We start from the raw sequence: 25,531 nt of genomic DNA, 5'->3' as shown, positions 1-25,531 counted from the left end.
GCACAGCTCAAAATTTACGGCTGTCAGAGAAGCCTCGCAAAATGCGATGAGGAGCATTTACGACTGAAACGAGGCAGCTGTTTTCTCCTGAAAACAGTCTGTCTTTTCAGACGTAAATGCCTGCTATCGTGTGCACATACCCTTATAGCGGTTGTTCACAGTAGTCCAGCCTTCTCCTATTGAAGTGAATGCTCGAAGACTGTAATACTGTGAACCGCCGCTAGAATTGTGTCGGGGATTCACAGCGCAAGCAGATAAGGAATGAATGGGAATCTGCACTATGGCCCCTTCAAAACAATTGGTCGACGGGTGTCCTGGTAGTCGGACCCCGACCGATCAGATAATGAGGGCCTATCCTGAGGATAGGCCATCAATTTTTAGGGACTGGACAACTTCTTTAATGTATCGTGTCTCAAACCTCTAGAACCCTGTGTATGACACAGTAGCTGCAATCCTCGAGATCTATTTTATTATATATGGGTTAACTCTGACCTTCTTATGGGCAGTGTACAATAGTATCTTAAAGAGGATCTGTCACTAGTTTAGTAATGACCATCCTCCTAGCTAATCTAATAGGTGCTGTCACTGATAATGCTGGTGAAAATTGTATCCCAAAATGTTATTGTTTTAAAAGTTATGAGTTTTTTTTTGTTTTTTTCTAAATATTCAAATGAGGTTATACTAGACAAGTGGGTGTCAACACCAGCGATTCTCCTGAGGTGGAGCTACCACACAGCCTCTGACGCTGTCCTATCAGCATGAAGCTGCTTCGCACAGTGTGAGAGACTGCGTCTGGAGAAAAGGGTGATTAGTTCAAATAGCCATGTCTCTGGCTGTGGACCACCTAGAACAGCGGTTCTGGTGGCATATGAAAGATGAGATTCTAATGTTTCATATGGCACCTTGGATTGCAGTGAAACAAACGGAGGTATCACCAGTTGAATACTCAGTCGGAAATGGAAGCTGTAAACTATATAATCACACTGTGTTGCTGGGCTGGGAAGAGCAGAACTGTATGCTGGTTGGACAGCGTCATACAGAAAACATTACACCGCCCGGAGTGAAAAGAATGAGTAACCTCCCATTTAGCAAGTATAGCCAAATGAGCATATTTGCAATTAATAAACGTTTTTGAAAAAAATAATAGACTGTAGTTATCAGCATTATAGCGCATATTAGATTAGTTAGGAGATAGGGCATTCATAAACTAGTGACAGAGCCTCTTTAAAACACTGGGGGCCTGAGAGCCATATGTAGCTTACAAGCCGCAGGTTGGGGTACATTGCACTAGAGGTTTTGTAAAAATGACTCTGCAAAATGAAAGTGATGTCAGGATTATCAGAGGGACATTGCAAACAGTTTTCATAGTTTTTATTATAATCCTTAATTAAAGCTGCATTATGGTGACAACGCACCAAGCAAATATTTTCTGCTGCTAGTTAATTGTCAGGGGTTTTATGTTTTGCTCAGTATTTCATCTTCTGCTTTGCTATTTAGCAATGTTGGATTTAAAGTCTGATTACTATGGTTAAATGGAACAGACTTTCTCTGATCATTTAGCAAACCTTTCACTTAACTAAATACAGGCAGTGACATTATCACTGAGCTAACGCTTCAGCTTAATTAACTCCAATTTTTTGAAGCAGATGGTTTAGTTGTAGTTTTTTATTCAAATCCACAAGTATTTGATAATTTGCCGTTTTTATATATATATTTATTATTTTTTTCAAACTGCTAGAATCCCAAATGATGATGTTAGACTTGCAATGTGTTGCATGATGAAATGGTTTTAGTACCCTGAAATTTGACTCCATACTTTCAATATATTATTAAATAATGGTTTGTCCTTATCATTTCCGTAATCATTTTTCTCTATATAACTCTTTTATCACCACCCAGAGTTATCCCTGTTATCTCTAATCCTGAAGCTGTCAGGATTGTTATTATCCAGCATTTCATCATGAAATGGGATATATCTCACTGGGATCTAATGTCACCATGACATTGAGTTAAGAATAAGGTGTCATTTTATTTATTTGCTACATATATTGACCTAAAGAAGTTCTTCATCTAAATTTAATTTGACAACATTTTTAATTTTATGGAAAACTCCTTATTAAATATGTTTAATGAATTTGCAAGTACACATCTTGTTCTAAATTTGAGCTACATGATGACCTCTTCTTTATTCATGTCTAAATATAAATTCAGAACTCCATTTTGGGAACTAAGCTGTTACGTCTCATCTTTGACAGCAAAGTCTAGATAAACCGCTGTCTGTTTCCAAGGGCAACAGGCACAGTTTTGAAACCAGAAGACAAAACATCAAATACCTCAAATCATTCTGAAAACATTCAAGCAAGCTAATTCCATAGTTACTCCGTTTTTAATTTTTGAAGATTTAGACACCATTCAGGTGGGCATATTGCACTCACATTCAACAGTCCATATTCAAGAGGTTGCATCCACTCTATAAAGCTTTATGCTTGGTTCAGTAGAATCCGGAGGTCGGGGGGAGAACATTAAACGAGGAATACTGATTATTAAATAGGAGTACAATAAATCAATCAGAATCCAAATTACTATCAAGCTATCTTGACCCTTCTTTTTCTTCAACTCACTGCCTCCGGTTTGGATTACATTCATAGTACATAATATATTAGGAAACTGCTATGTATGTAGTTCCATAACATATTTAAAATCGGAGAATTGGTCCAGGAGCTATATAAATATGGTAAGCAATGTAAATTCCCAAGACCGTCCCTGAAGCCCCTTAAAAATAGATTTTTCTCTATGAAGTGTAAGCTACAGATTGTCGTTAAATGTAATGTGTTTTCCTAGAAGCTCCCCAGATCCACTGTTCGATTGTGATGAAAACGATGTTTTAAAGAACTCTGTAATATAGCAGAAAAATGCCTCCAAAAAGGAAGCACACATTAAAGAGGCCTTTCAGTTTTAGTCATAAAGCATGAGGCTGCACTACTGAGATTACGATGAAAGTTTTTCAACATTCAAATCACCATTCACCTTTATATATAGACAGAAGTTCACATTATTCAGAGCTGTTTGGATGTTGATAGTGTCTTGAATCCACCGACGGTCTCCATGACAGCGTAGGCTTTGGGCCTGAAACTTCAAGCAATCATATCTCAGTATAGATTTAAAAAAATGTGTTTTCAGCTCATAACAACTGGTACTGTGCAGCAGAGATGGGGGAAGCAGCTTGGTAGCCACACCAATCCTTATTTTAACCAGTTTTGGTATTGGGGTATGTTCGCATACAAGATTTGTGTGGTATTTTAAAACAGTGGCCAGACATTACATTGCAGTAACTAAGACTTAAACAAAATCCTTTTCAGACAGTGCAGCCAATAAGAGCATTTTTTCAATGGGAAACGTTACTGCATACAAAACTGCATGTAACACATATGTTTTTTACATGATACCATAATGTGGCTTTTCACAGAACCGAGACTAGGAGCATTTTCATGACACTTATTGTCTCTCCAGCACTGGAACAACACAAAACCATCTAGATCCTGCAAACAATATATATTACTGCAATAAAAAAAATGTACTTTATGGTTACAGTTCTAGGGCATATATATATCTCCAGGAACTTCTGAATATAACTACTTCTATTAGAAACAATACAGATTCCAATACAAACGTGTCCTTGTTTATCCTGAGAGTGGATGTTCAGAATGCTATAGCTATGTTCATTGCATTGAACGCAAAAGGCCCTGTGTAGATTTGACTCTCCTTCATACTGTAGAACATGCTCAGAAAGGAATGTTTTATCCATGATTCTTTGAAGCACTTGAATATCGGCATAATAACAGAGGTGAATACTACTAAACTCAGAGAAGCACGTAATAAAGATTTCTCTACAATCTACAGTAGAAAAGTATTGTTTTCTCTTTATGTTCTCGCAGTGATACACACTTCTTAAAGAGACTGTCACTAGTTTAGTAATCCCTATCTCCTAGCTAATTTCATAGGCTCTGTCACACTGATAATGCTAGTAAAAATTGTGTCCCAAAAAGTTTATTATTTTAAAAGTTATGAGCTTTTTTCTAAATATGTAAATGAGCCTTTATTAAACAACTGGGAGGTAACACCAGCGATTCTCTGGAGGTGGAGCTACCTCACAGCCTCTGACTCTGTCCTATCAGCATGAAGCTGCTTCACACAGTGTGGGAGACTGAGGCTGGAGGGAAGGGGGATCACTTCAAACAGCCATATCCCAGGCTGTGGACCACCTAGAACAGCTGATGTCTTAAGAAAGAGGAGATTCTAATCTTTTATATGACACCAGACACTAGCAGTTTTAGCTGTGACAGAACCGGAGATATCACCAGTTGAATACATAGTCGGGAATGGAAGCTGTATACTATATGATCAGGCTGTGTTGCTTGGCAGGGAATGGGGAGAAGCTGTATGCTGATTGGACAGCATCATGCAGATAACATTACACCGCCCAGAGTGAAAAGAAAGAGTCACCTCATATTTGGCTATTAGAGCTACATTAGCATATTTAGAAAAAAGCTCATAACTTTGCAAATAATAAACGTTTCTGTTTTTTCTTAAAAAAAATCTCACTGTAGTTATCAGCATCATAGCGGCTATTAGATTAGTCAGTAGATAGGGCATTAATAAACTGGTGACAGATCCTCTTTAAAACTATGTATAGAAAAATGGCACAGGTCACTCCTAGGCTGAGTTCACACGGTTGCTGTTACACTGCATATCCGCCCCGGGGACCGCAGGGAATTCCTCCCGAAAAACCGCACCAAACTGATGCAGTTTTTCGTCCAGAATGTCATTGAGGAAAACTGCGGCATTTAGCCTGCCTACTAGCAGACCGGCCTCCTGGGATGACATTTCATCCCAGGAGACCGCTGCAGCTTGTAATTGGCTGCAGTGGAGGTCACATGGGATGAAACGTTAGCCCAGGAGGCCGGCCTGGAGGAAGAAACACAGACTTCTGTGTAAGTATAGTTACATAGTTACATAGTTAGTACGGCTGAAAAAAGACACATGTCCATCAAGTTCAACCAAGGGAAGGGAAAAGGGAAGGAAAAATTTCTACACATAGGAGCTAATATTTTTTTGTTCTAGGAAATTATCTAACCCTTTTTTAAAGCCATCTACTGTCCCTGCTGTGACCAGCTCCTGCGGTAGGCTATTCCATAAATTCACAGTTCTCACTGTAAAGAAGCCTTGTCGCCTCTGCATCTTGAACCTTTTTTTCTCCAGACGGAGGGAGTGCCCCCTTGTTTTTTGAGGGGGTTTTACAAGGAACAGGATTTCACCATATTTTTTGTATGTGCCATTAATATATTTATATAAGTTAATCATGTCCCCCCTTAGTCTTCTTTTTTCAAGGCTAAATAGGTTTAATTCTTTCAATCTTTCCTCATAACTTAAATTCTCCATGCCCCTTATTAGCTTCGTTGCTCTTCTTTGTATTTTTTCCAACTCCAGGGCATCCTTTCTATGAACTGGAGCCCAGAACTGAACTGCATATTCTAGATGAGGCCTCACTAATGCTTTGTAAAGTGGCATTATTACATCCCTGTCCCGCGAGTCCATGCCTCTTTTAATACACGACAATATCCTGCTGGCCTTTGAAGCAGCTGATTGACACTGCATGCTGTTATTGAGTTTATGATTTACAAGTACACCCAGATCCTTCTCAACAAGTGAATCCGCCAGTGTAGCGCCCCCTAGGACATATGATGCATGCAGGTTGTTGGTACCAAGATGCATAACTTTACATTTATCTACATTAAACTTCATTTGCCAAGTGGACGCCCAAACACTTAGTTTGTTTAAATCTGCCTGTAATTCATGAACATCTTCCATAGTCTGAACTATATTACATAGCTTGGTGTCATCTGCAAAAATAGAAATAGTGCTATTAATCCCTTCCTCTATATCATTAATAAATAAGTTGAATAATAGTGGTCCCAGCACTGAACCCTGGGGTACACCACTTATAACCGGGGACCATTCAGAGAAGGAATCATTGACCACAACCCTCTGGATACGGTCCTTGAGCCAATTCTCAATCCAATTACAAACTATATTTTCTAAACCTATAGTCCTTAATTTACCCATTAGGCGTCTATGGGGGACAGTGTCAAATGCCTTTGCAAAGTCCAAAAACACTAAATCCACAGCGGCCCCTCTGTCTAGACTTCTGCTCACCTCTTCATAAAAACAGATTAGGTTAGTTTGACAACTTCTGTCCTTAGTAAAACCGTGCTGGCTGTCACTTATAATGCTATTTATTGTCACATAATCCTGTATATAGTCCCTCAATAGCCCCTCAAACATTTTCCCCACGATGGATGTTAAGCTTACTGGTCTATAATTACCCGGGGAAGACCTAGAGCCCTTTTTGAAAATAGGCACCACATTTGCCCTGCGCCAGTCCCTTGGCACTATACCAGTCACTAGAGATTCTCTGAATATTATGAAAAGGGGGACAGAAATAACTGAACTAAGCTCTTTAAGAATTCTAGGGTGTAACCCATCTGGTCCCGGAGCCTTGTGCACATTTATTTTATTTAATATAGCTTGGACCATCTCTACATTCATCCAATTCAGTATATCAACTGATATATTAACAGCACTGGCACCGGCTACATCAGCTGCTCTTTCTTCTGTTGTATATACAGAACTAAAGAACCCATTTAAGATATTCTTTTCTGAGTTGCATTATTTGCAGCGGAATCGCTGCGATTCCACCGGAAAAAAACGCAGCAACAAAGCAGTGTTTTTGCAAATACAATTGACATTCTGCACCCCATGTAAATTTCTGAGCGTTTATTTCTGCACATTTTTTACGCAGCACGTGGATGAGATATGTTTGATCTCATCCACTTTGCTACTTTACGCAACGTTTGAACTGACCCTAAGGCTGGGTTCACACGACCATGTTACGTCCGTAATGGACGGAACGTATTTCTGCCGGAAGTCCCGGACCGAACACACTACAGGGAGCCGGGCTCCTAGCATCATAGTTATGTACTACGCTAGGAGTCCCTGCCTCGCTGCGGGACAACTGTCCCGTACTGTAATCATGTTTTCAGTACGGGACAGTAGTTCCACGGAGAGGCAGGGACTCCTAGCATCGTACATAACTAAGATGCTCCCTGCACTGTGTTCGGTCTGGCACTTCCGGCCGAAATACATTCCGTCCATTACGGACGTAACATGGTCGTGTGAACCCAGCCTTATAGTATAAAATGTGAATGCCTGTATTTGCTCATCAACATAGCATTTTTGGATTAGGGACCAGGTTAAAATTTCAGTACAATGTGTATAAAGTGTCTGCAGTTAACCCTATTCTGTAGACCCAGATAATAGTTTTTTTATGGAACAAGCATAAGCCCAATATTCCATTTTTTTTAAAAAAGAATGTCTATTATCTATACCTCAAACATACACAATGTGTCGCAGTTAAAATCTTGTTTGCAGTTTAATTTGATTAAAAGAAAACATGGAATATTAAGGCAGCTTGCATGGACAAATGTGGTGGAATTAAAGATGCTTGGAACGTCTTATATAAAGTGGATGCGTTTTTAAACGATTTACAGCTTCTGTAACCGTAAATTAACGCCTTTTGCCTCTCTACTTCAACATATGCTTCTTCTCCAAAACTTTCCATCAACTGACCAGCAAGGCTAAAAAATAGTTCAAGTAGAATTAATTACAATTTGCATTTGATGAAGCGATGTAAGCACAGATGTTCTATGTTACATTTCAATGGAAATTTGATGAGAGATTAAGACTGGATTTCACACTTTTTTGGATTAGCAGATGGTAGACAGAAATAGATGCCATCTCTTTGAGAAACAAATTGGGGCAGAGGTCTTGAACCGCCAACTTACTGACCAGTTTTTGTTCATTTTTGCCAGCGGATGTTACAGCAATCAAGACATAAGTGCTATGTTACTCTACCATTCTGATCTCAACAGTATCCGGCAACAATGTTGCCCTGGAATCAAGAATTACTTTAAATGAGTTGACGTCAAGTATTATCTCAGTTTCAAAAGTTTCCTAAAAGCTGATAAGCTGTTTTGTAACGTAAATGTGCACGCCATTGATGAGTGATGTGATTCAGCATCTGAGAATTGAGCCATCCATGTGTTGGTCATTGTTATTCAATAGCATAGGGTAGGACAAAGTGCACATTGGATCATTGAAATATAAATGTTTGTGTGTATGTGTGTGATTGTAGTAGTCTGTATTCTGTATGGTGGTTTATGATCATTTAATCAGTCATGATTAAGATAGATTATATAGTCTGCAAATCTAGCATCTTTGACATGTGCATTATTTGTAATTTTGTTTGTTTTTACTGTATATTTGCTACCTGGAAACAGCTGTTAACAATGAGCTGAGCTGTAATAGGTATTTACAGAATCATAATAGCAATACACAATATGCCATACCAAGATCTGTCTGCAGAAAATACCCGGCTTGTTGATGGTTTCTCAGTATCAACACATGTTGTCTACATTTTAAATTAAAATAACAAAGAAAGGTAACATATATTGCATGCTAGATTTTTTACATATTCTAACTATAGAGTCAATGGTAGTGAAATATGGAGCCTCTCCAGTAAGATTTCCAACAGACCTCACACAACACAAATATCACATGCATTATGCACAGCAATAAAGGGTCTGCTGTCACCTGCTCATCATTTTGACACCAAAAGACGGTCGGAAACATGCATCAAACTGGTTTGCGATTGGCAGGAAATCGTTTCATCAGATGTTTGAACATAAAATTCCACCCTGTGAAATATACTGTATATCGTAACATAAGTATATTTTCACAAATATTCTTGATTAAACGTATTGGAAGCACTTCCTTTAATTTACAAATTTTAGAGATTTGTAAAGCAATAACCATTGTATAATTTTGATAGTGTTTGTATAGTTGCTGCTGTAACATAAATGTCCATTTTTTCTTTTTTATTGTGTATTCTTCGTCCTACATTCAAGCAGTGCCAGTTATCTGCAAAGCTTTCCTAGTGTCTGTCAGGATACTATCACACAGAAAATGCCCTTATCTTCAAAAGGTGTTTCTGTCGGATAGCGCCCTTACTGGCACTCCCACATCTTAAGGAGTCATACAGCTTATGTCACATAGTGACTTTTTATAACCTCATCTATTCTTGTACTGCTGTACTATTTATTCCAAGTTGTTCTGATTAACTGATCTTTGTTTTTTTTTTCTCTTTCAAAGCAACAACATAGCACATAAATATTATCTGGCAGTTGATCCGGTGTCAGGCTCAATATATCTCTCCGACACAAACAGTCGCAGAATTTACAAAATCAAGTCTCTGACAGGGGCCAAAGATATTGCAACCAACTCGGAAGTCATTGCTGGCAATGGAGAACAATGTATGCCCTTTGATGAAGCTAGATGTGGTAATGGAGGGAAGGCAGTGGATGCCATTCTGACTAACCCACGAGGTGAGCAGAATACATTTCAGAGTATGTTAATGCGTTAGGTGATCCTACATATTTACAATGATACTTACTCTTTCAAGGTTTAAGCTGTGACTAAAATGACCACAAATCCTTACTACAGGTATGTACAATCCAAGCATAATAATAAGCTCCAATTATACAAGTACACCAGCAGCTGTTCTTTATGGCATGTACATCTGTGGTTCAAATAAAGCCAAATTTACACGCCATGATTTCTCACATGGATGCAAATTATTTTTTGATCGGCTTAGAGGTGATGTTATTAACGTGTATAAATATATGTGTGGTCAATACTAAGAACCAGTACATGATTTATATATTCCAAGAACTGAACAAAGGACCGGGGGACATACTTTATTTGTGGAAGAAAGGTGATTTAGGTATTGAGGGCAGGGGCGTTACTAGAAAAGGTTGGGCCCCATAGCAAAATTTTGAATAGACCCCCCTCAAGCATGAACATTAACCAGCTTAAGAATTTTATTGCATTTAATTATCAGACCTCAGACCAGACAAAAAAAAAAAATCCCCCAGACTGGACCAGTGCTGGGAGATCAGGGGCACGAGCCCAAAGGCATATGTACCCTCCAAAAAAAGCAAATGAATATTAAAGACAGTATAAGACCACTTTCAAAACACATGAGAGGCTAAGCTACATTGTCTCAGAAAATAAACCATCCCTGGATATCACTTTTTAATCAAAATCAACATTCTGGTCCCTGAAACCTGTATCCGTTAATTCATCAGCTCTGGCCTCATCATTTCCCCCATAATAAACATATATGTAATGTATATATGATACTATACCTCTCAATAATTTAGTCACACACTTACCAAATAATACCACTATACAAGGGCCAAATAATACCTCCACTTCATGACCACATACAGTATATCTACCAAAAAGACCAATATAACCAATAGTAACACGATACAGGGGTCGTACATTGGTCACATACCAGGACTACACTGACGCTCTGTAAAGCACTGTGAATACAGTTCAATAAATACAGTGCAATTACGGATGTAGCCGTCTTTATCTTGACTTTGATAACTTGCTGTAGCGTGATATGACACAACAAAATCCATTGAAAATTCATGGAAAAAGTCAAGATAAATGATCTTGCCACTGTGTATATAATGCCTTAAAAGTCAAGATAAAGACGGCTACATCTGTACATCCACGGACTCACAGGTGACATCTTCTCTGATAGTCGTTCAATTTTCCTTTTCTCTCCATCCAAACCAGGCCGCCATGATGACTTCTCTCGGCCACGACTCATCTCTGCAGAGTTTGCTGCCCATATATGTTTAGCTCTTCACTTTTCCAGCACCCTTCCCACATTCTACACATACTTCCAATCCCACTGCCCCCTTTAACAGTGTCCTAGTGCTTCAAAAGTATTGCCACACAGATAGTGCCCTCCAAAATTATAGTGGCAAACAGATAGTGACCGAAACTGTAATAGTGCCCACCTTTGAGCAGTGCACAGTAATAGTGCTCCCACCCAGTAATAGCCCCCCCCCACAGTAATATTACCCAATTTGTGCCCCCACAAGGAAATTATGCCCAATTTACAGTGATTCAGCCCCTTTGGTACCCCTCACACTGTAAGGATACCCCTTAATGCCCCCTCACAGTAATGATGCCCATTTAGTGCCCCTTCACTGATAAAATGCCCCTTTAGTGCTCCCCACACAGTAGTGATGTCCACTAAGTCGCCACCACAAAGTAGTGATACACTGTCAGTGCCCCCCACAGAGTAGTGTTGCCCCCTTAGTGCCCCCCCACACAGAAATAGTGGACCATAAAATATTGAAAGTAATACCCAACTAGCCCCGTTCCCATGACAAACGGAGCAGCTCATTCTTCAGGCCTTTTCCGAGCTATGAACGTGGTGGCTCAGCGCAGGCAGGCCTGATTGCCAAGTTCAGGATTCACAGAGGGAATGATGGAGCAGGGAAATGATGGCTCCCTGCTCCACCATTGTATTCAAATGTATCTGCGTCCTGAGGCAAAGTTGGCAACTGTTGCTTAGGAAATTTGTGTGTTACTTTCCTCTGGGTCAAACAGCTGGATCTGAGTAAGTTGACTGTGTTTTTCTTTCAAGCTAAGTAAAATATATTTGTAACGTTGATCGTAATCCGTAGCATGCAACCCAGCTTGAATTCTTAATTATTGTTTGTTCCAACAGAATCTGCATCAGCAACTAAGCTGGGCTTATTTAATGTGGGTAAAAGATTTCTGGTGGAGTATATGTAAATTTTTGCAATAACATTAAACCTATTTAGAAAGAAAACGAGCAGCTAACAGTAAATATACCCTCTGCTCCCACATTGATCTTTTCTAAGGGAGAGCTCCTACCTTACAGAGTACTGGTAGGTTTCATTACAAACTGTGCCCTGTTATTTTAACAAAAATGTGGCTAATAAGTAATAGACCACACTTTTTTTTTAGTTTTGCCATGTCTTTTTTTAACTAATTTTTTGCCATTAGTTCATTGGCAATGTTGCTTTGACCTAAAGACCTAATTATCAGGAAACAAGCTGTTTGCTGAAGCACTGCCTAACAACCACATTGAAAAGACTGTCTGTCAGAAAGGGCTTATCTGCTCACCTCAAAGCTGGATTGGCACTGTGCTGATAGCAGAGAGAGAAAGAAGCTTGGCAGCGGTCACCCCATGTTATTCCCTATCTCAGCTTGTGGAAAGCAGGAGGAAAGAAAATCTCATGGCTACAAACATTTTTACAGGGATGCAATCGTCAACCATTGACACATGCAGACTTAGGGAAAAATTGGCCCATGCTTTTTTTGGTAATAGACCATTCACTTTTATGTTAAAGAAAGAGCAATGACAATAAAATAGACCAGAATGCTGGAAGGGTGAGTGGGGGGCAGACATACAAGCTTTACTTAAAAAACATTAGACAAATGTGGTATTGATCTTTAGTTACCTTCTATAGACTGTAAATTGCACACGATTATAAATATATGTGCTTTGGAGAACAGCCGTGTGCATCTTGATACCGATGTATAATTTTGTTCATTTATGTAGTGTAAAAATAAAAACAATATGGCTCACATTTATCTTCTATATGTACATATAAAGTGTATCACAGCTCTTTTGCTTGCAGAAATTGCTGACTTGTAATAAAATGCACTGGCAATTGTAAGACTGGCTGTATGTTTTCTTAAAAATAAAAATGAAGTCCAGGATTCTTATTTTTTCACATCAGTTTATTGAAATTAACCGTTCGATTTGCTAAATTGATATTTATTTGCAGCATAAAATGTTTCCTCTGTTGTGCAGGAATTGCTGTTGATAAGAATGGATTCATTTATTTTGTTGATGCAACAATGATTCGAAAAGTAGACCCGAACGGAATAATTTCTACGCTGTTAGGATCTAATGACCTTGCAGCGGGCCGACCTTTAAGCTGTGATTCTAGCATGGACATCACTCAGGTACGGTTGATTTTGTTTTATTTCATCAGTTAGCGGACAATTTTTTTTCAATCAGGGTTCAATGAGAATCTAAGAGTCTTACTAACCTGGAGATACAGTATGTTTTGCATGCATTCACATGGCTTGGAAACTACAGACGGCCCGCAATACTGTTCTGTGTGCCGCTTCGTAAGCAGGACAGACAATGGGATAGATTTATTAATGTAATTGCACCTAGAACTTGTGGCGCATTTCAGGCGCCTTCTGGCATCAAGTTTTAGACCTATTTTTAAAGCAAATGCACTTAAAAGAACAGATGTTTGTGCCTCACTATGCACAGAAAATGTGGTCTGGCTTACCGAAAAGGGTATGTGGTTTAAAATGCACCAAAATTTGGTTAAAAATCCGTTATGTATACTGTACATGCTTTATATATTTTCCAATAGTCGAGGGCGGCACATCAGTTTATGATCTCAGATTTCCTGACTCCTCTGACAACGTGTATCAGAGTCTGATTAACTGGTCCACTGAATAGCGCATAGTAACAGATGGTGTATTTTGCATAAGTAATACATTAAATAATAGAAACGCTACTGATCGCATATATTATGTCAATATGGGTAGAAATACTATACCAGTCAGTGGTTACTATGGGACCCGCCACAGGGGGTATCACCAGTCATTAAATTTCGGACTACAGGTCCAAGCATGCAAAAGTTTTTATTGTTACCCCTTCACATTGTCAAATATGACAACGTGGACCTGGGACCATTAAAGATTGTGCACTCCTAAAAACGACAACTTTTATCAAATTTCACACGTTACAAATTACTTACAGTAACTACTGTTTTCTTATTTTTTGGGTTTTTCTTACTTCAGGCTACATTCACACGAACGTGACAGATTTACGTGCATAAAATACGCACGTAAATCTGGTCCGTGTGCGTTGCGTTATTGCATCTGTGCTTTGCGAGTGGCATGTGTTTTCACGCACTCGCAAAGCACATCTTATTTTTTTCAATGGAATTGAGGCACAAATCACGTGTGCATCCGTGTGTTGTGCCTGATTTTCATGCACCCATTGACTTCAATAGGCGCGTAGGTGCATGAAAAATGCACCAATATAGCACATGCAGTGAGATTCACACAATGGACACTCGCTGTGTGAAAACTCCTTCATTTGTGAATAGCCCCATTGAAATCAATGGGTTAGTGTGCTGTGCGTTATTTTCACGCACAGCACACGGACGAGTTTTACGCTCGTCTGAATGAGCCCTAAGGGTGAGACCCATAAACATTATAATCAGTACTATGTGATAACAAAAAGTAGTACACAGGCAGGTCACATATGCTAGTTCATATTATGTTTTAATAGAAAAGGTAATTCTGGCATTGTTGAGTAATATATAACATATTTTGCAGGTTCGCATGGAGTGGCCAACAGATTTAGCTGTTAACCCAATGGATAATTCTCTCTACGTCTTAGAAAACAATGTCATTTTGCGCATAACAGAAAACCACCAAGTCAGCATCATAGCTGGACGTCCCATGCACTGTCAGGTGCCTGGCATAGACTATTCTCTGAGCAAGCTGGCTATTCATTCTGCACTCGAATCTGCCAGTGCCATAGCTGTTTCCCACACTGGGATCCTTTACATTGCAGAAACAAATGAAAAGAAGATTAATCGAATAAGACAAGTGACAACCAATGGTGAAATCTCTCTTTTAGCTGGTGCAGCATCTGACTGCAACTGCAAAGATGATGTCAACTGCAATTGTTATGCTGGAGATGATGGCTATGCCACAGATGCATTCTTAAACTCTCCGTCATCTCTGGCTGTGGCACCTGACGGCACAGTGTACATTGCAGATCTTGGAAACATTCGTATAAGAGCTGTTCTTCAAAACAAGCCTGTTCTCACTTCATTTAATCAGTATGAAGTTGCATCCCCAGGGGAACAAGAGTTATACATATTTAATATCAATGGAATTCATCAGTACACTCAGAGCCTGGTCACAGGAGAATACCTTTACAATTTTACTTACAGTGCCGACAATGATGTGATAGAAGTTATCGACAACAGTGGAAACTCTTTGAAAATCCGGAGGGATTCTAATGGCACCCCACGACATTTTCTAATGCCAGACAATCAGATTATCACTCTAACACTCACTACCGGTGGAGCACTGAAGTTGGTTTCCACACAGAGTCTGGAGCTATCTTTGATGACGTATGATGGGAACACTGGGCTGTTGGCTACAAAGAGTGATGAAACCGGTTGGACAATGTTTTATGAGTAAGTATATAAGCAGTATCTTCACCAAGATTATTCTAAGAGTATTTATTATATGTGGGAAGATAGATAACACACTGCTCATAGCAAGGGCGTAACTAAAAAAGACTGGGCCCCCACCCCCCAGTCAATGAACAATTATCAGTTCTGTGTGCAATGTAAAAATACAACTAGGCCACCAGTGTACTTTTATTAACCTTTAGTTACAGGTAACGAATATTGTAACAAACAGTTCAGCACTGATATTTTAACACATTTTATTGCTTCATTATGCTACTTCATAGTCATAATAGTTAATTTCCATCTGTTTTTGCCAACTTTTAAAGCGTGAAGTGGAGGTTTGAGTATATCCTCTTTTGTTGTGTTACAGCTATCCCTGCATGCATCCCCCTCCCTCCCTATTTTATGAGATCCCATTAATATATATCTATGGTAGAATAGGGGAGGGGTCCTGGGGGTAGATTATCTACCGCTCCCCCCGTAGAGAGTGCCCCACACAGTGCCCCCTGTATATGGTATCACAAACCCCTGTATGGTGTCACTCACAGTCCCTCTGTAGATATTGCCACACACAGCCTCCTGTAGATAGTGTCACACCCCCTCCTGTATAGTGCCACACAAAGTCCCCCTTTAGATAGTTCCCCCTTGTAAAAAGTGCCACATACCCCCCCCTTGTAGATAACGGCACACCCCCCTCATAGGTAGTGCCACACACACACCCTTGTAGATAGTGCCTCCAAAACAAATTAAAAAAAGTATACTTACCTAGCCCTGTTCCCACATCGAACGAAGCTGCAGAGTCTTGCAGCCTCCACAGGCCTGCAGCCTACGAGACACGGAGACAGGACCCTTGCGTAGGCTGGCGCAGTCCAGTGATGCCATCACGCCCACCTGTACAGGGATCCTGTCCCAGAGTCTTATAGACTGCCGTCCTAATGTGGCCTGTAGCCTACTTATCAGTGGAGCAGGGGGCTAATAGCTCCCTGCTCCGCCATATTATTCAATTGTATCTGTGTCCTGAGGATGCAAATATAATTGAATGTGGCAGTCGCCTGGGGCACCGTGCAAAAATCCAGGGCTTGGACCCCAGAGGCCCGGGGCCAGCGACGCCACTGAGGGGGCCAGTGCCGCCCGCCCTGCAACATAAATGTTTCTTCAAATAACATTTATGTGCTGGACCGGGCGGCACGTGCCCCCTCATACTGCGGGCCCTGTAGCAGCCGCTATGGCTGCTATAGTGGTAGTTCTGCCAGGGGCTCGTGCCAAAAAATTGAAGAAGCTTTTCTAAATACAGGGGACATATTCTCCTTTGACACCCCACCTCAGACGACTGAAGGCAATCCACCATGCCCCTCAAACCACTGGCATATAGGGTACATAGCTACACCCAGGCATATTTTTCCTCACAGAGCAAACTCACATTTTTCCTCACAGAGCACCCAGGCAGTCCAACCCTGACTACATGTTCAGAAGATGAACATAAATCCAAAAATGTTCATGTTACAATACTATAAAATTTGTTTAACTGCCCAATAGGGGCAGAACACCATAAATCCCTCCTTTTTATTCTATATTTTTATTGTAGTTCTTAGGCTGAGGTAAATACTGGTATTCCCCAATAAAATGGGGAATACCATACTGTAGCCTCTCTTCTTAGAACTCTGCGTTGTGTTGTCCCTTTGTTATTCCACATTGAAATGTATAAATAAATTGATAAGGACTCATGAACACGAACGTATTTTTGTCCTCCCGTAAATACTGGCGTAGATACGGGTCCTTGGTCACAAATATTCGACCCGTATTGCACCAGTATTTACGGGCCCATAAATACGGGTCCGGTGTCACCAGTATTCCACCCATATTTACGGGCACGTTTTCGCTGCAAAATTGCATAGCACTAATCGGCAGCCCTTCTCTCTATCAGTGCAGGATAGAGAGAAGTGACAGCCCTTTCCGCAGTAAAAGTAAAAGAAATTCATACTTACCCAGCCGTTGTCTTGGTGACGCGTCCCTCTCTTGACATCCAGGCCGACCTCTCTGGATGACGCGGCAGTCCATGTGACCGCTGCAGCCAGTGATTGGCCTGTGATTGGCTGCAGCGGTCATATGGGATGAAACGTCATCCCGGGAGGCCGGACTGGAGGAAGAAGAAGAAGAGTTCTGGGTAAGTTAACTTTTAATACTATCTATTAACTCCAGCGGTAGTCACTGTCCTGCGTGCTGAGAGTTACTGCCGATCAGTTAACTCTTTCAGCACCCTGGACAGTGACTATCCCTTGACGTCGCCTAGCAACGCTCCCGTAATTACGGGTGCACACACGTAGTCACCCGTAATTACGGGAGCTCCATAGACTTCTATGGGCCTGCCCGTGCCGTTATTACGGCCTGAAATAGGACATGTTCTATATTTTTCAACGGCACGGACACCTTCCCGTAAGCATACGGGAAGGTACCCGTGGCCAATAGAAGTCTATGGGCCCGTAATTACGGCTCATAATTACGGGCGTTTTTACGTTCGTGTGCATGAGGCCTAACTCTGTGTTACTATTCCACTTGTCAATAGTGTGTCCTTACAAAGTCTGGCTGTCATTAAATCAGTGCTGACAGTGTCAGTATGTGCAGGGACACAGCTAATCAACAAGGGGAATGTTAACACCCAGTTGCCATTTTATTTATACATTTTCAAGACAAATAAAAGGAACGACACAACATAGAGCTCTAAGAAAAAATGCTCCAGCATTTTCATTTCATTCAGAATTCAAGTATTTACTAAAATAGACATGTCAAGAGAGCTGACCGATCCTCTTTAAGGTGAATAAAGCACTCAGAATTTGTAGTGTCTGCTATTCTGACTAAAACCTGGCACACTGGCTATATACACATAGATGAATATGGCCATTACAACCATTCTGGATCATATTCTAAGTTATCGGAATTTGTTTCCTTGGTGAAACACGTGCTGAAAATCGCTTCTGCCCTATATATTGTTAATGATAATCTCCTGACAGTGTTTTATGCTGAATTGTCCCTATGGAAGTGATCTAGGAGTGGGCAAAATCATCCTGGGGTAAAAGTCTCTGCTTGTTTGTGTTTGAAGACAATCATTTGGACCAAAAATCAATTAAAATATTCCAGCAAATATTCAGTATCATGTAGATGTTCTGTTCATAAAAATGCACCGTACACCAGTAATGTGCAGAAAATCCGGTGCTCTGCCATCAAGGTACATTCTACTTTGCTGCTCCCTTTTCGTACATTCTAAGAATTATTTTAGCCAGTTTCTCACCTCTCATAGCACTGGGGTTACTATGACAACATTTGTGGAGCGACTGTGTTCGAATTTCGGCTGTCATTTAAATATCCCAAGAAGATTTATTCTAGCTGAAAATGCAAGCATACAACTAAAGGGGAATATCAAAAAAAGGCGAGCAATGCTTATATATTATTCTACAGGAAGAATTAAAAAAAAAATTTGGGGGGCAATTTAAAAATGTGTTTAGACAGCAGCAATGCTACTGAACGCTCATTGCATGCGGCTAGTTAATGATGTTTTATGATCTTGCATTTTTAATCATGTAATTCACAATTCAATAGAAACTGTAAAGGAAGCATATGTGTTTTCATGAGATTTTCACAAATTGTTTGTAGACATTCCTAGCAATGGTGTAAGATGCAAAGCAGCACGGTGACTTAGTAATGTGCACAGCCTTCTCTCAGCAATGTATGCTGGAATATCTTCATTGCTGTCAGTCGGATTCCCATGAGCGTTATCAGCAGATAGCATACGTGAGGACATAATGTGGGCCCTGACTGTACTTCATTAACATGTTAATTAAATGTTTTGCTGCTTGTTGATTGTTTTATATTCACCACTTTAATAGAAAAAGTGTGATCACTGTCACATTCTCTCTAAAGATACTTTACCAACTTTACAAATTGCTTGTTTACGCGTTTTACATTCTAATCTGAAAGTTTTTCAGTTTAGTAAAAAAAAAAAACCCGCCTTTAAAATGGCAAGTATTTAATTTCCCTTAACATTAGTTCTAATTTACCGTAATAACTCACTTATAATTGTCATAATTTGTCAGTAAAAACAGGTGTTATATTTATGGGAATTTCTAAACTGTGATACTTAGCTTTTTTTTAGAGTTGGAAATATATGTGGTGGAACGCTCCCACTCTCCAAATGTTATGTACATATATTCATTAAAAACAACTGACAGGGCTTAAAAGGAAACTTTACTTATTTCTACAAATAGAAATATTTATGAGGCCAAGTTAACACAGTTTTTTTCACAAATTTGTTTTAGATGGAAGCGAGTCCTAAAGGGATGATAAATGGAATTGAAACTATTAGGCCAAATCCAAGTACAGTAGACAACCCTATTTATAAGCGGCAGAAATAAAATAATCCATGCTGTACTATATGTTGCTTGATTCGTTCCACATTTTTATAGTGGATTTCACCCTTTGCAATGCAATGTAACAAATAGGGATTTAGCCACAGAATATGAATTTAGCTTTCAGCAGTTTTGGATTAAAGGCTATAGACTCCTTTGCAGCATTTTTTTAATTATTATTGCATTACAAAATAAACTATTTAAAAAAATGTGTTTTGCATCTGCAGGTTGCATGTATTACAATACATTTCAAGCTGCTCGATGCCATTCACTGTCTATCCCAACAAACGGCTCCCTGTCGGCTTTCTCACCAACCCCTGCTGTCTTCCACTGAATGTGAAGTTACGCCCAATTTGTATCATATTTCAGACAGGCCCACTGAGAGCCGACAGTGAACCCGGCTTTTGGCATAGAAGAATACAGATTGCCACTTGGCAGCTAACCCTATTTCCCACTCTACTAACAACAAGTGCCTAAATTAATTCTATTACTGAAATATTGATGATGACAATATCCTTTATTAAAGGTGTTGTCCAGTCCATAAAAGTTAATGGCCTATCCTCAGTAGCTGATGGGTTGGAGTCTGACTCCCGGGACCCTAGCGATCGGTTGTTTTGAAGAGGGTGCATCGCTCGTACGAGTGCTGCTTCCCCCTCATTTCTACTTGCTCACTGTGAATCGCTGGCACACAGCGGCGATTCACAGGTATTGCAGCCTTCTTATCCCATTAAGGCCTTATTCACACAGGCGTTGCGCATCTCGGGCGTGAAAAACTGCAGTTTTTCACGTCCGAGGTGCATCCGTGCTCTGCACTGCGGGATACGATATCACGCATCCCCCATAGACTAGAGTTTATGGAGGGATGCGTGAAGCGTGAAAACATAGGACATGTCCTATTTTCTCACGGACCATTCGCTGTGTGAGGTCCGTGTGCCAGCTGTTGTCCCACGGACGTATAACATGTACGTGTGAATAAGGCCTCAAGCTCCGATTTAAAAGTAAATCCATCTTTAGCAAACTCCTCCAAGTGGAGGATGCAGGCAGCAAAAATTGTATATGACTGTTGAAGGAAACAATTCTAAAAATAATCAGAACCTTTTTAAAAAAACATAAACAAAAAAAATAGGCAGCTCAAAATATAGCTTCTGATATAAAAATTTGGGTTAGGCCTTAGGCCCCATGCACACGAACGTAAAAACGCCCATAATTACGGGCCGTAATTACGACACATTTTTACGGGCCCATGGACTTCTATTGGCCACGGGTACCTCCCCGTATGCTTACGGGAAGGTGCCCGTGCCGTTGAAAAATATAGAACATGTCGTATTTCAGGCCGTAATTACGGCACGGGCAGGCCCATAGAAGTCTATGGGGCTCCCGTAATTACGGGTGACTACGTGTGTGCACCTGTAATTACGGGAGCATTGCTAGGCGACGTCCGTAAATAGTCACTGTCAAGGGTGCTGAAAGAGTTAAACAATCGGCAGTAACTCTTTCAGCACCCTGGACAGTGACTTCCGATCACAATATACATCAACCTGTAAAAAAAAAAAGACGTTCATACTTACCCAGAACTCCCTACTTCTTCCTCCAGTCCGGCCTCCTGGGATGACGTTTCAGCCCATGTGACCGCTGCAGCCAATCACAGGCCAATGACAGACTGCAGTGGTCGCATGGACTGCCGAGTCATCCAGGGAGGTCGGACTGGATGTCAAGAGAGGGACGCGTCACCAAGACAACGGCCGTGTAAGTATGAATTTCTTTTACTTTTACCTCGGAAAGGGCTGTCCCTTCTCTCTATCGTGCACTGATAGAGAGAAGGGCTGCCGATTGCTGCAGTGTAATTTTGCAGCGAAAACGTGCCCGTAAATACTGGTGGAATTCGGGTGACACCGGACCCGTATTTACGGGCACGGGTCCGTAAATACCGGTGGATTACGGGTCGAATACCTGTGACTAAGGACCCGTATTTACGCCAATATTTACGGGAGGACAAAAATACTTTCGTGTGCATGAGGCCTTAGTCTGATAATGTGAGGAACAAGTATCAGATATGGGTCTTAAATACGCAGGAAACCAGGGCACTATAAGGGAATCTGCCGCTGAGAACTACTTGACTTTATCAGTAAACTTCCTGTGTTGCTATTATAACTAGAACTATAAAGGGCAATTCTAACAGTGATGTTGGGCCTACAGACCTACTCATCATTACTGGTGGTTCTGTGGTTTATGCTCCTTTATCGCTCATGTTATCGGACCAGCTGAACATCATCTTCACATGGGGTCCAACATTCTAGTCCTTTGTGTTCTGGTTGTTCTCATCTCAGACGTTACCCACATTGGTACCATCTGTGCAATAACACAAATGGAAAATTATAAAAATCCTGGTTCTGTTACAAAAAAAAACAGCCTTTTTTTTTACATAAGACATATTTAGATGCCAACAAATTGTCATAGTATGATACATTTTATCTCATTCTTAGGCTCTGTTCACATCTGCGTCGAAGGCTCCGTTAGGGCAAGGTTTACCGCCTGGGTTTACCGGAGACAATAATGCAGCATGCTGCATTATTGTTTCAGGTAAAATCACGGACACCCCGAAGGAAAGCCGACGTAACACATTAAGGTCAATGGGTTCCGGCGGTGTCCTTTGTACCCTTGTTCTTCTCTTCTGACGAAGCAGAACAACGGAACTGCATAACGTAGATGTAAACATAGCCTTATAGTATGTTATATTTACAAGTATATTTGTTCTTTCCTATTCATTCGCCCTAGTCTTCAATGCCGTGCGTAATGGTACACACATTATAATAAGTTAAAGAAAATAGGACTTTTAAGTGTATGCTATATGTTGCCATTGCACTTGCAGGTTTCATTGCTTAGAGGGACATCTAGTGGTGAAGCTTGATGCTGCATTGTGCCTTCTTGCAGAGATATTGCGTTTCTATGCACTGTGAAGACAAATCCTCGGTGGCAATAGAAATAAAGATCGATACCACTCCATTTTAAATATCACTCTCAAATTAGATATGTGAAAGTTAACTGTGATAGAAAGTTTCTTTAAAACATCATGTAAAGTGCTAGGCTATAATGGGTAATTTGCTGGCTCTGTGATGAGAATAATTAGCTTTAATGTCTGGTAAGGCAGTGTATTAATTAGCAAATCATACCGTTCACAACTGTAACATTGCGTTCAGAACTTAATGTCAGAGCAGGCAACATAATGACACACAGCGAAGCGTACCGCACTCTACCATATGCGTAATGAGAACATTTAGAGGGAAAATAGGACTGACTGTATAATGCCCCCCCCCCCCCCATTTTCAAGTGGAATAAATAGTGAATAAATATTTGATTATCTTTACTAATTGTATCCTGAGGGGTACTCTAACGTATTATTATATGTACTCAGCCTTTTTCTTTAACATAAGAAACTATATATATATGTACAGTAAATATATCTCAAACACGGGTGTACATAGCCATAGAGGGACAAGGGTTGCTTGGGGTTGGAATATTGTATACGATTTAGGGGACCTGTGTATAAGGGCAAAGCTTAAAGAGGCTCTGTCACCAGATTTTGCAACCCCTATCTCCTATTGCAGCAGATAGGCGCTGCAATGTAGATTACAGTAACGTTTTTTGTTTTTTTTTAAACGAACATTTTTGGCCAAGTTATGACCATTTTGATATTTATGCAAATGAGGCTTTCTAAAGTACAACTGGGCGTGTTTAACGTTAAAGTACAACTGGGCGTGTATTGTGTGTGTACATCTGGGCGTTTTTACTTCTTTTACTAGCTGGGCGTTGTGAATTGGAGTGTATGATGCTGACGAATCAGCATCATCCACTTCTCTTCGTTAACACCCAGCTTCTGGCAGTGCACAGACACAGCGTGTTCTCGAGAGATCACGCTGTGACGTCACTTCATGCCCCAGGTCCTGCATCGTGTCGGACGAGCGAGGACACATCGGCACCAGAGGCTACATTTGATTCTGCAGCAGCATCGGCGTTTGCAGGTAAGTCGATGTAGCTACTTACCTGCAAACGCTGATGCTGCTGCAGAATCAACTGTAGTCTCTGATGCCGATGTGTCCTCGCTCGTCCTACACGATGCAGGACCTGGGTCAGGAAGTGAGTGACGTCACAGCGTGATCTCTCGAGAACGCGCTGTGTCTGTGCACTGCCAGAAGCTGGGTGTTAACGAAGAGAAGTGGATGATGCTGATTCGTCAGCTATTTTACTTTTACCAGCCTCCCAGTGTAAATACCAGCTGGGCCAGTGGTTTAACAACCTGGTGCAGCCCTAAGGGGGTCCCTAAAAATCTAAATGGTGCTCTGGCTATTGCCAGCTCATTCTGTCACATTTCAATATCCCAGGTCAGTTTGTTGAAGGGGAAAGGGGAATAGTCTAGCCTGGTTTAGGCCCCTCCTTTTGGGCTCTCCATAGTAGCTGCATGGGCAGCCTCTATGGTATCTACACCTATGATATCACATCCATTATTCTTATACAGGCACATTTCTCAGTAGTGGTGGCACATTGAACTGACGTAAATAAAGGCATCTTAGAGTCAAACCCTTTCAGATTGCAGCCGCCCCATATGACTTTCATATACCCTAATAGGGCGGTGGATACAAAAAGCGATACTTTGCACATTAAAGATTATCAATGACACAATTCCTTCTTCCTTTCTAATGATCTTCTTCATTGATAGAGCACAATGGATTTACATTTATACCCGAAAACCCTCAGGGGATTCTATGTAATGAGATGTAAACTACGGTGTGCCATTCAATAAATAGTAACCGATTTCTATACCCTTAGGTGCTGCATTCTGCATTGAGAGCCTGGTATAATGCAATATAAAGATTCCACTCAAAGCGACAATATCATACTAACCATTTAAAAAAAATCTGCATCCTTTAGACCAGATGTGTACAAACTGCAAAGCACTTCTGTTCGACCCAAAGCATCTTGGTGTGGCTGCCAATGTTATAGGGGGCATCATGTTACTGACACTAGGGGGGCATGGTGTGGCTGGCACTGTTATGGGGGAATACACTGTTACTGTGTTATGCCTAGCACAGGCCTGAGGGGTGCTGCCCTTTGAGTCCATCAGTCACTGTCCCCTCCGGCTTTGCACTAGGCTATTGTAGTGTGTCAGTTTTAAACAGTGTGATCCTAAAAGGGGTGGAGACGTGGCCACACATGCACGCTGTTCTTTCCTCTATAGTTTATGTGAGTTGTAAAACTCCCTCAAAATTGCGACCCCCCCCCCCACCTTCAACTTTTCAAGACATTTATGGTATATGAAGTCGATATGCCATAAATGTCCCAGGTGGTGATACCTCTAAGTTTTATTGTGGCCCTTAGGAGTGGCACAATCGGACAATGTGACCCTAGAACCAGAAAAGGTTGTGCACCTCTGCATTATGCAAAGCTATACTGTACTTAGTGTTTTTATTGCTGTTCTTTCAGATAATATTGTTTAATTTATTTATTTTAGTTATGACAACGAGGGGCGCTTGACGAATGTCACCCGACCAACTGGAGTTGTCACCAGCCTCCATCGAGAAATGGAAAAATCGATTACAATTGATATTGAAAACTCCAACCGGGATGATGATGTCACTGTTATAACAAATCTATCCTCAGTGGAGGCATCATATACAGTTGTTCAAGGTAACGTACCAGAAATAGTCGTTATTTTACTTACAGCCTGAGGATACAATATTGGATCATCTTCAATAAGTTAAATATGTACCTACGTACACTGTAACATTTCTATCGTTTTCTGTCTGTTTTTGTCTTTATAAGATAGGTTTGACAGGTTTTAGTCAGGTTAACTTTTTGGAAAATGTCTGAAAAGTATATGCA

At 40.6% G+C, this 25,531-nt stretch overlaps 1 protein-coding gene across 11 annotated transcripts in view; it reads left to right on the top strand.

Annotated features, from left to right (window-relative positions):
• Positions 1-25,531, top strand: part of TENM2 (teneurin transmembrane protein 2) — a 2,339,501-nt gene that overhangs the window by 2,279,541 nt on the left and 34,429 nt on the right. For all 11 annotated transcript variants that reach the window (XM_075856427.1, XM_075856426.1, XM_075856423.1 and 8 more), the window contains 4 exons: positions 9,268-9,500; positions 12,827-12,981; positions 14,383-15,257; positions 25,161-25,336. In XM_075856427.1, the coding sequence (XP_075712542.1) occupies positions 9,268-9,500; positions 12,827-12,981; positions 14,383-15,257; positions 25,161-25,336 (1,439 nt within the window). The remainder of the gene's footprint in view (positions 1-9,267; positions 9,501-12,826; positions 12,982-14,382; positions 15,258-25,160; positions 25,337-25,531) is intronic.

This window comes from Rhinoderma darwinii, chromosome 3 (assembly GCF_050947455.1).
Source record: "Rhinoderma darwinii isolate aRhiDar2 chromosome 3, aRhiDar2.hap1, whole genome shotgun sequence".
Taxonomy (NCBI): Eukaryota; Metazoa; Chordata; class Amphibia; order Anura; family Rhinodermatidae; genus Rhinoderma; species Rhinoderma darwinii.
This window is presented reverse-complemented; position numbering and strand designations above follow the sequence as displayed.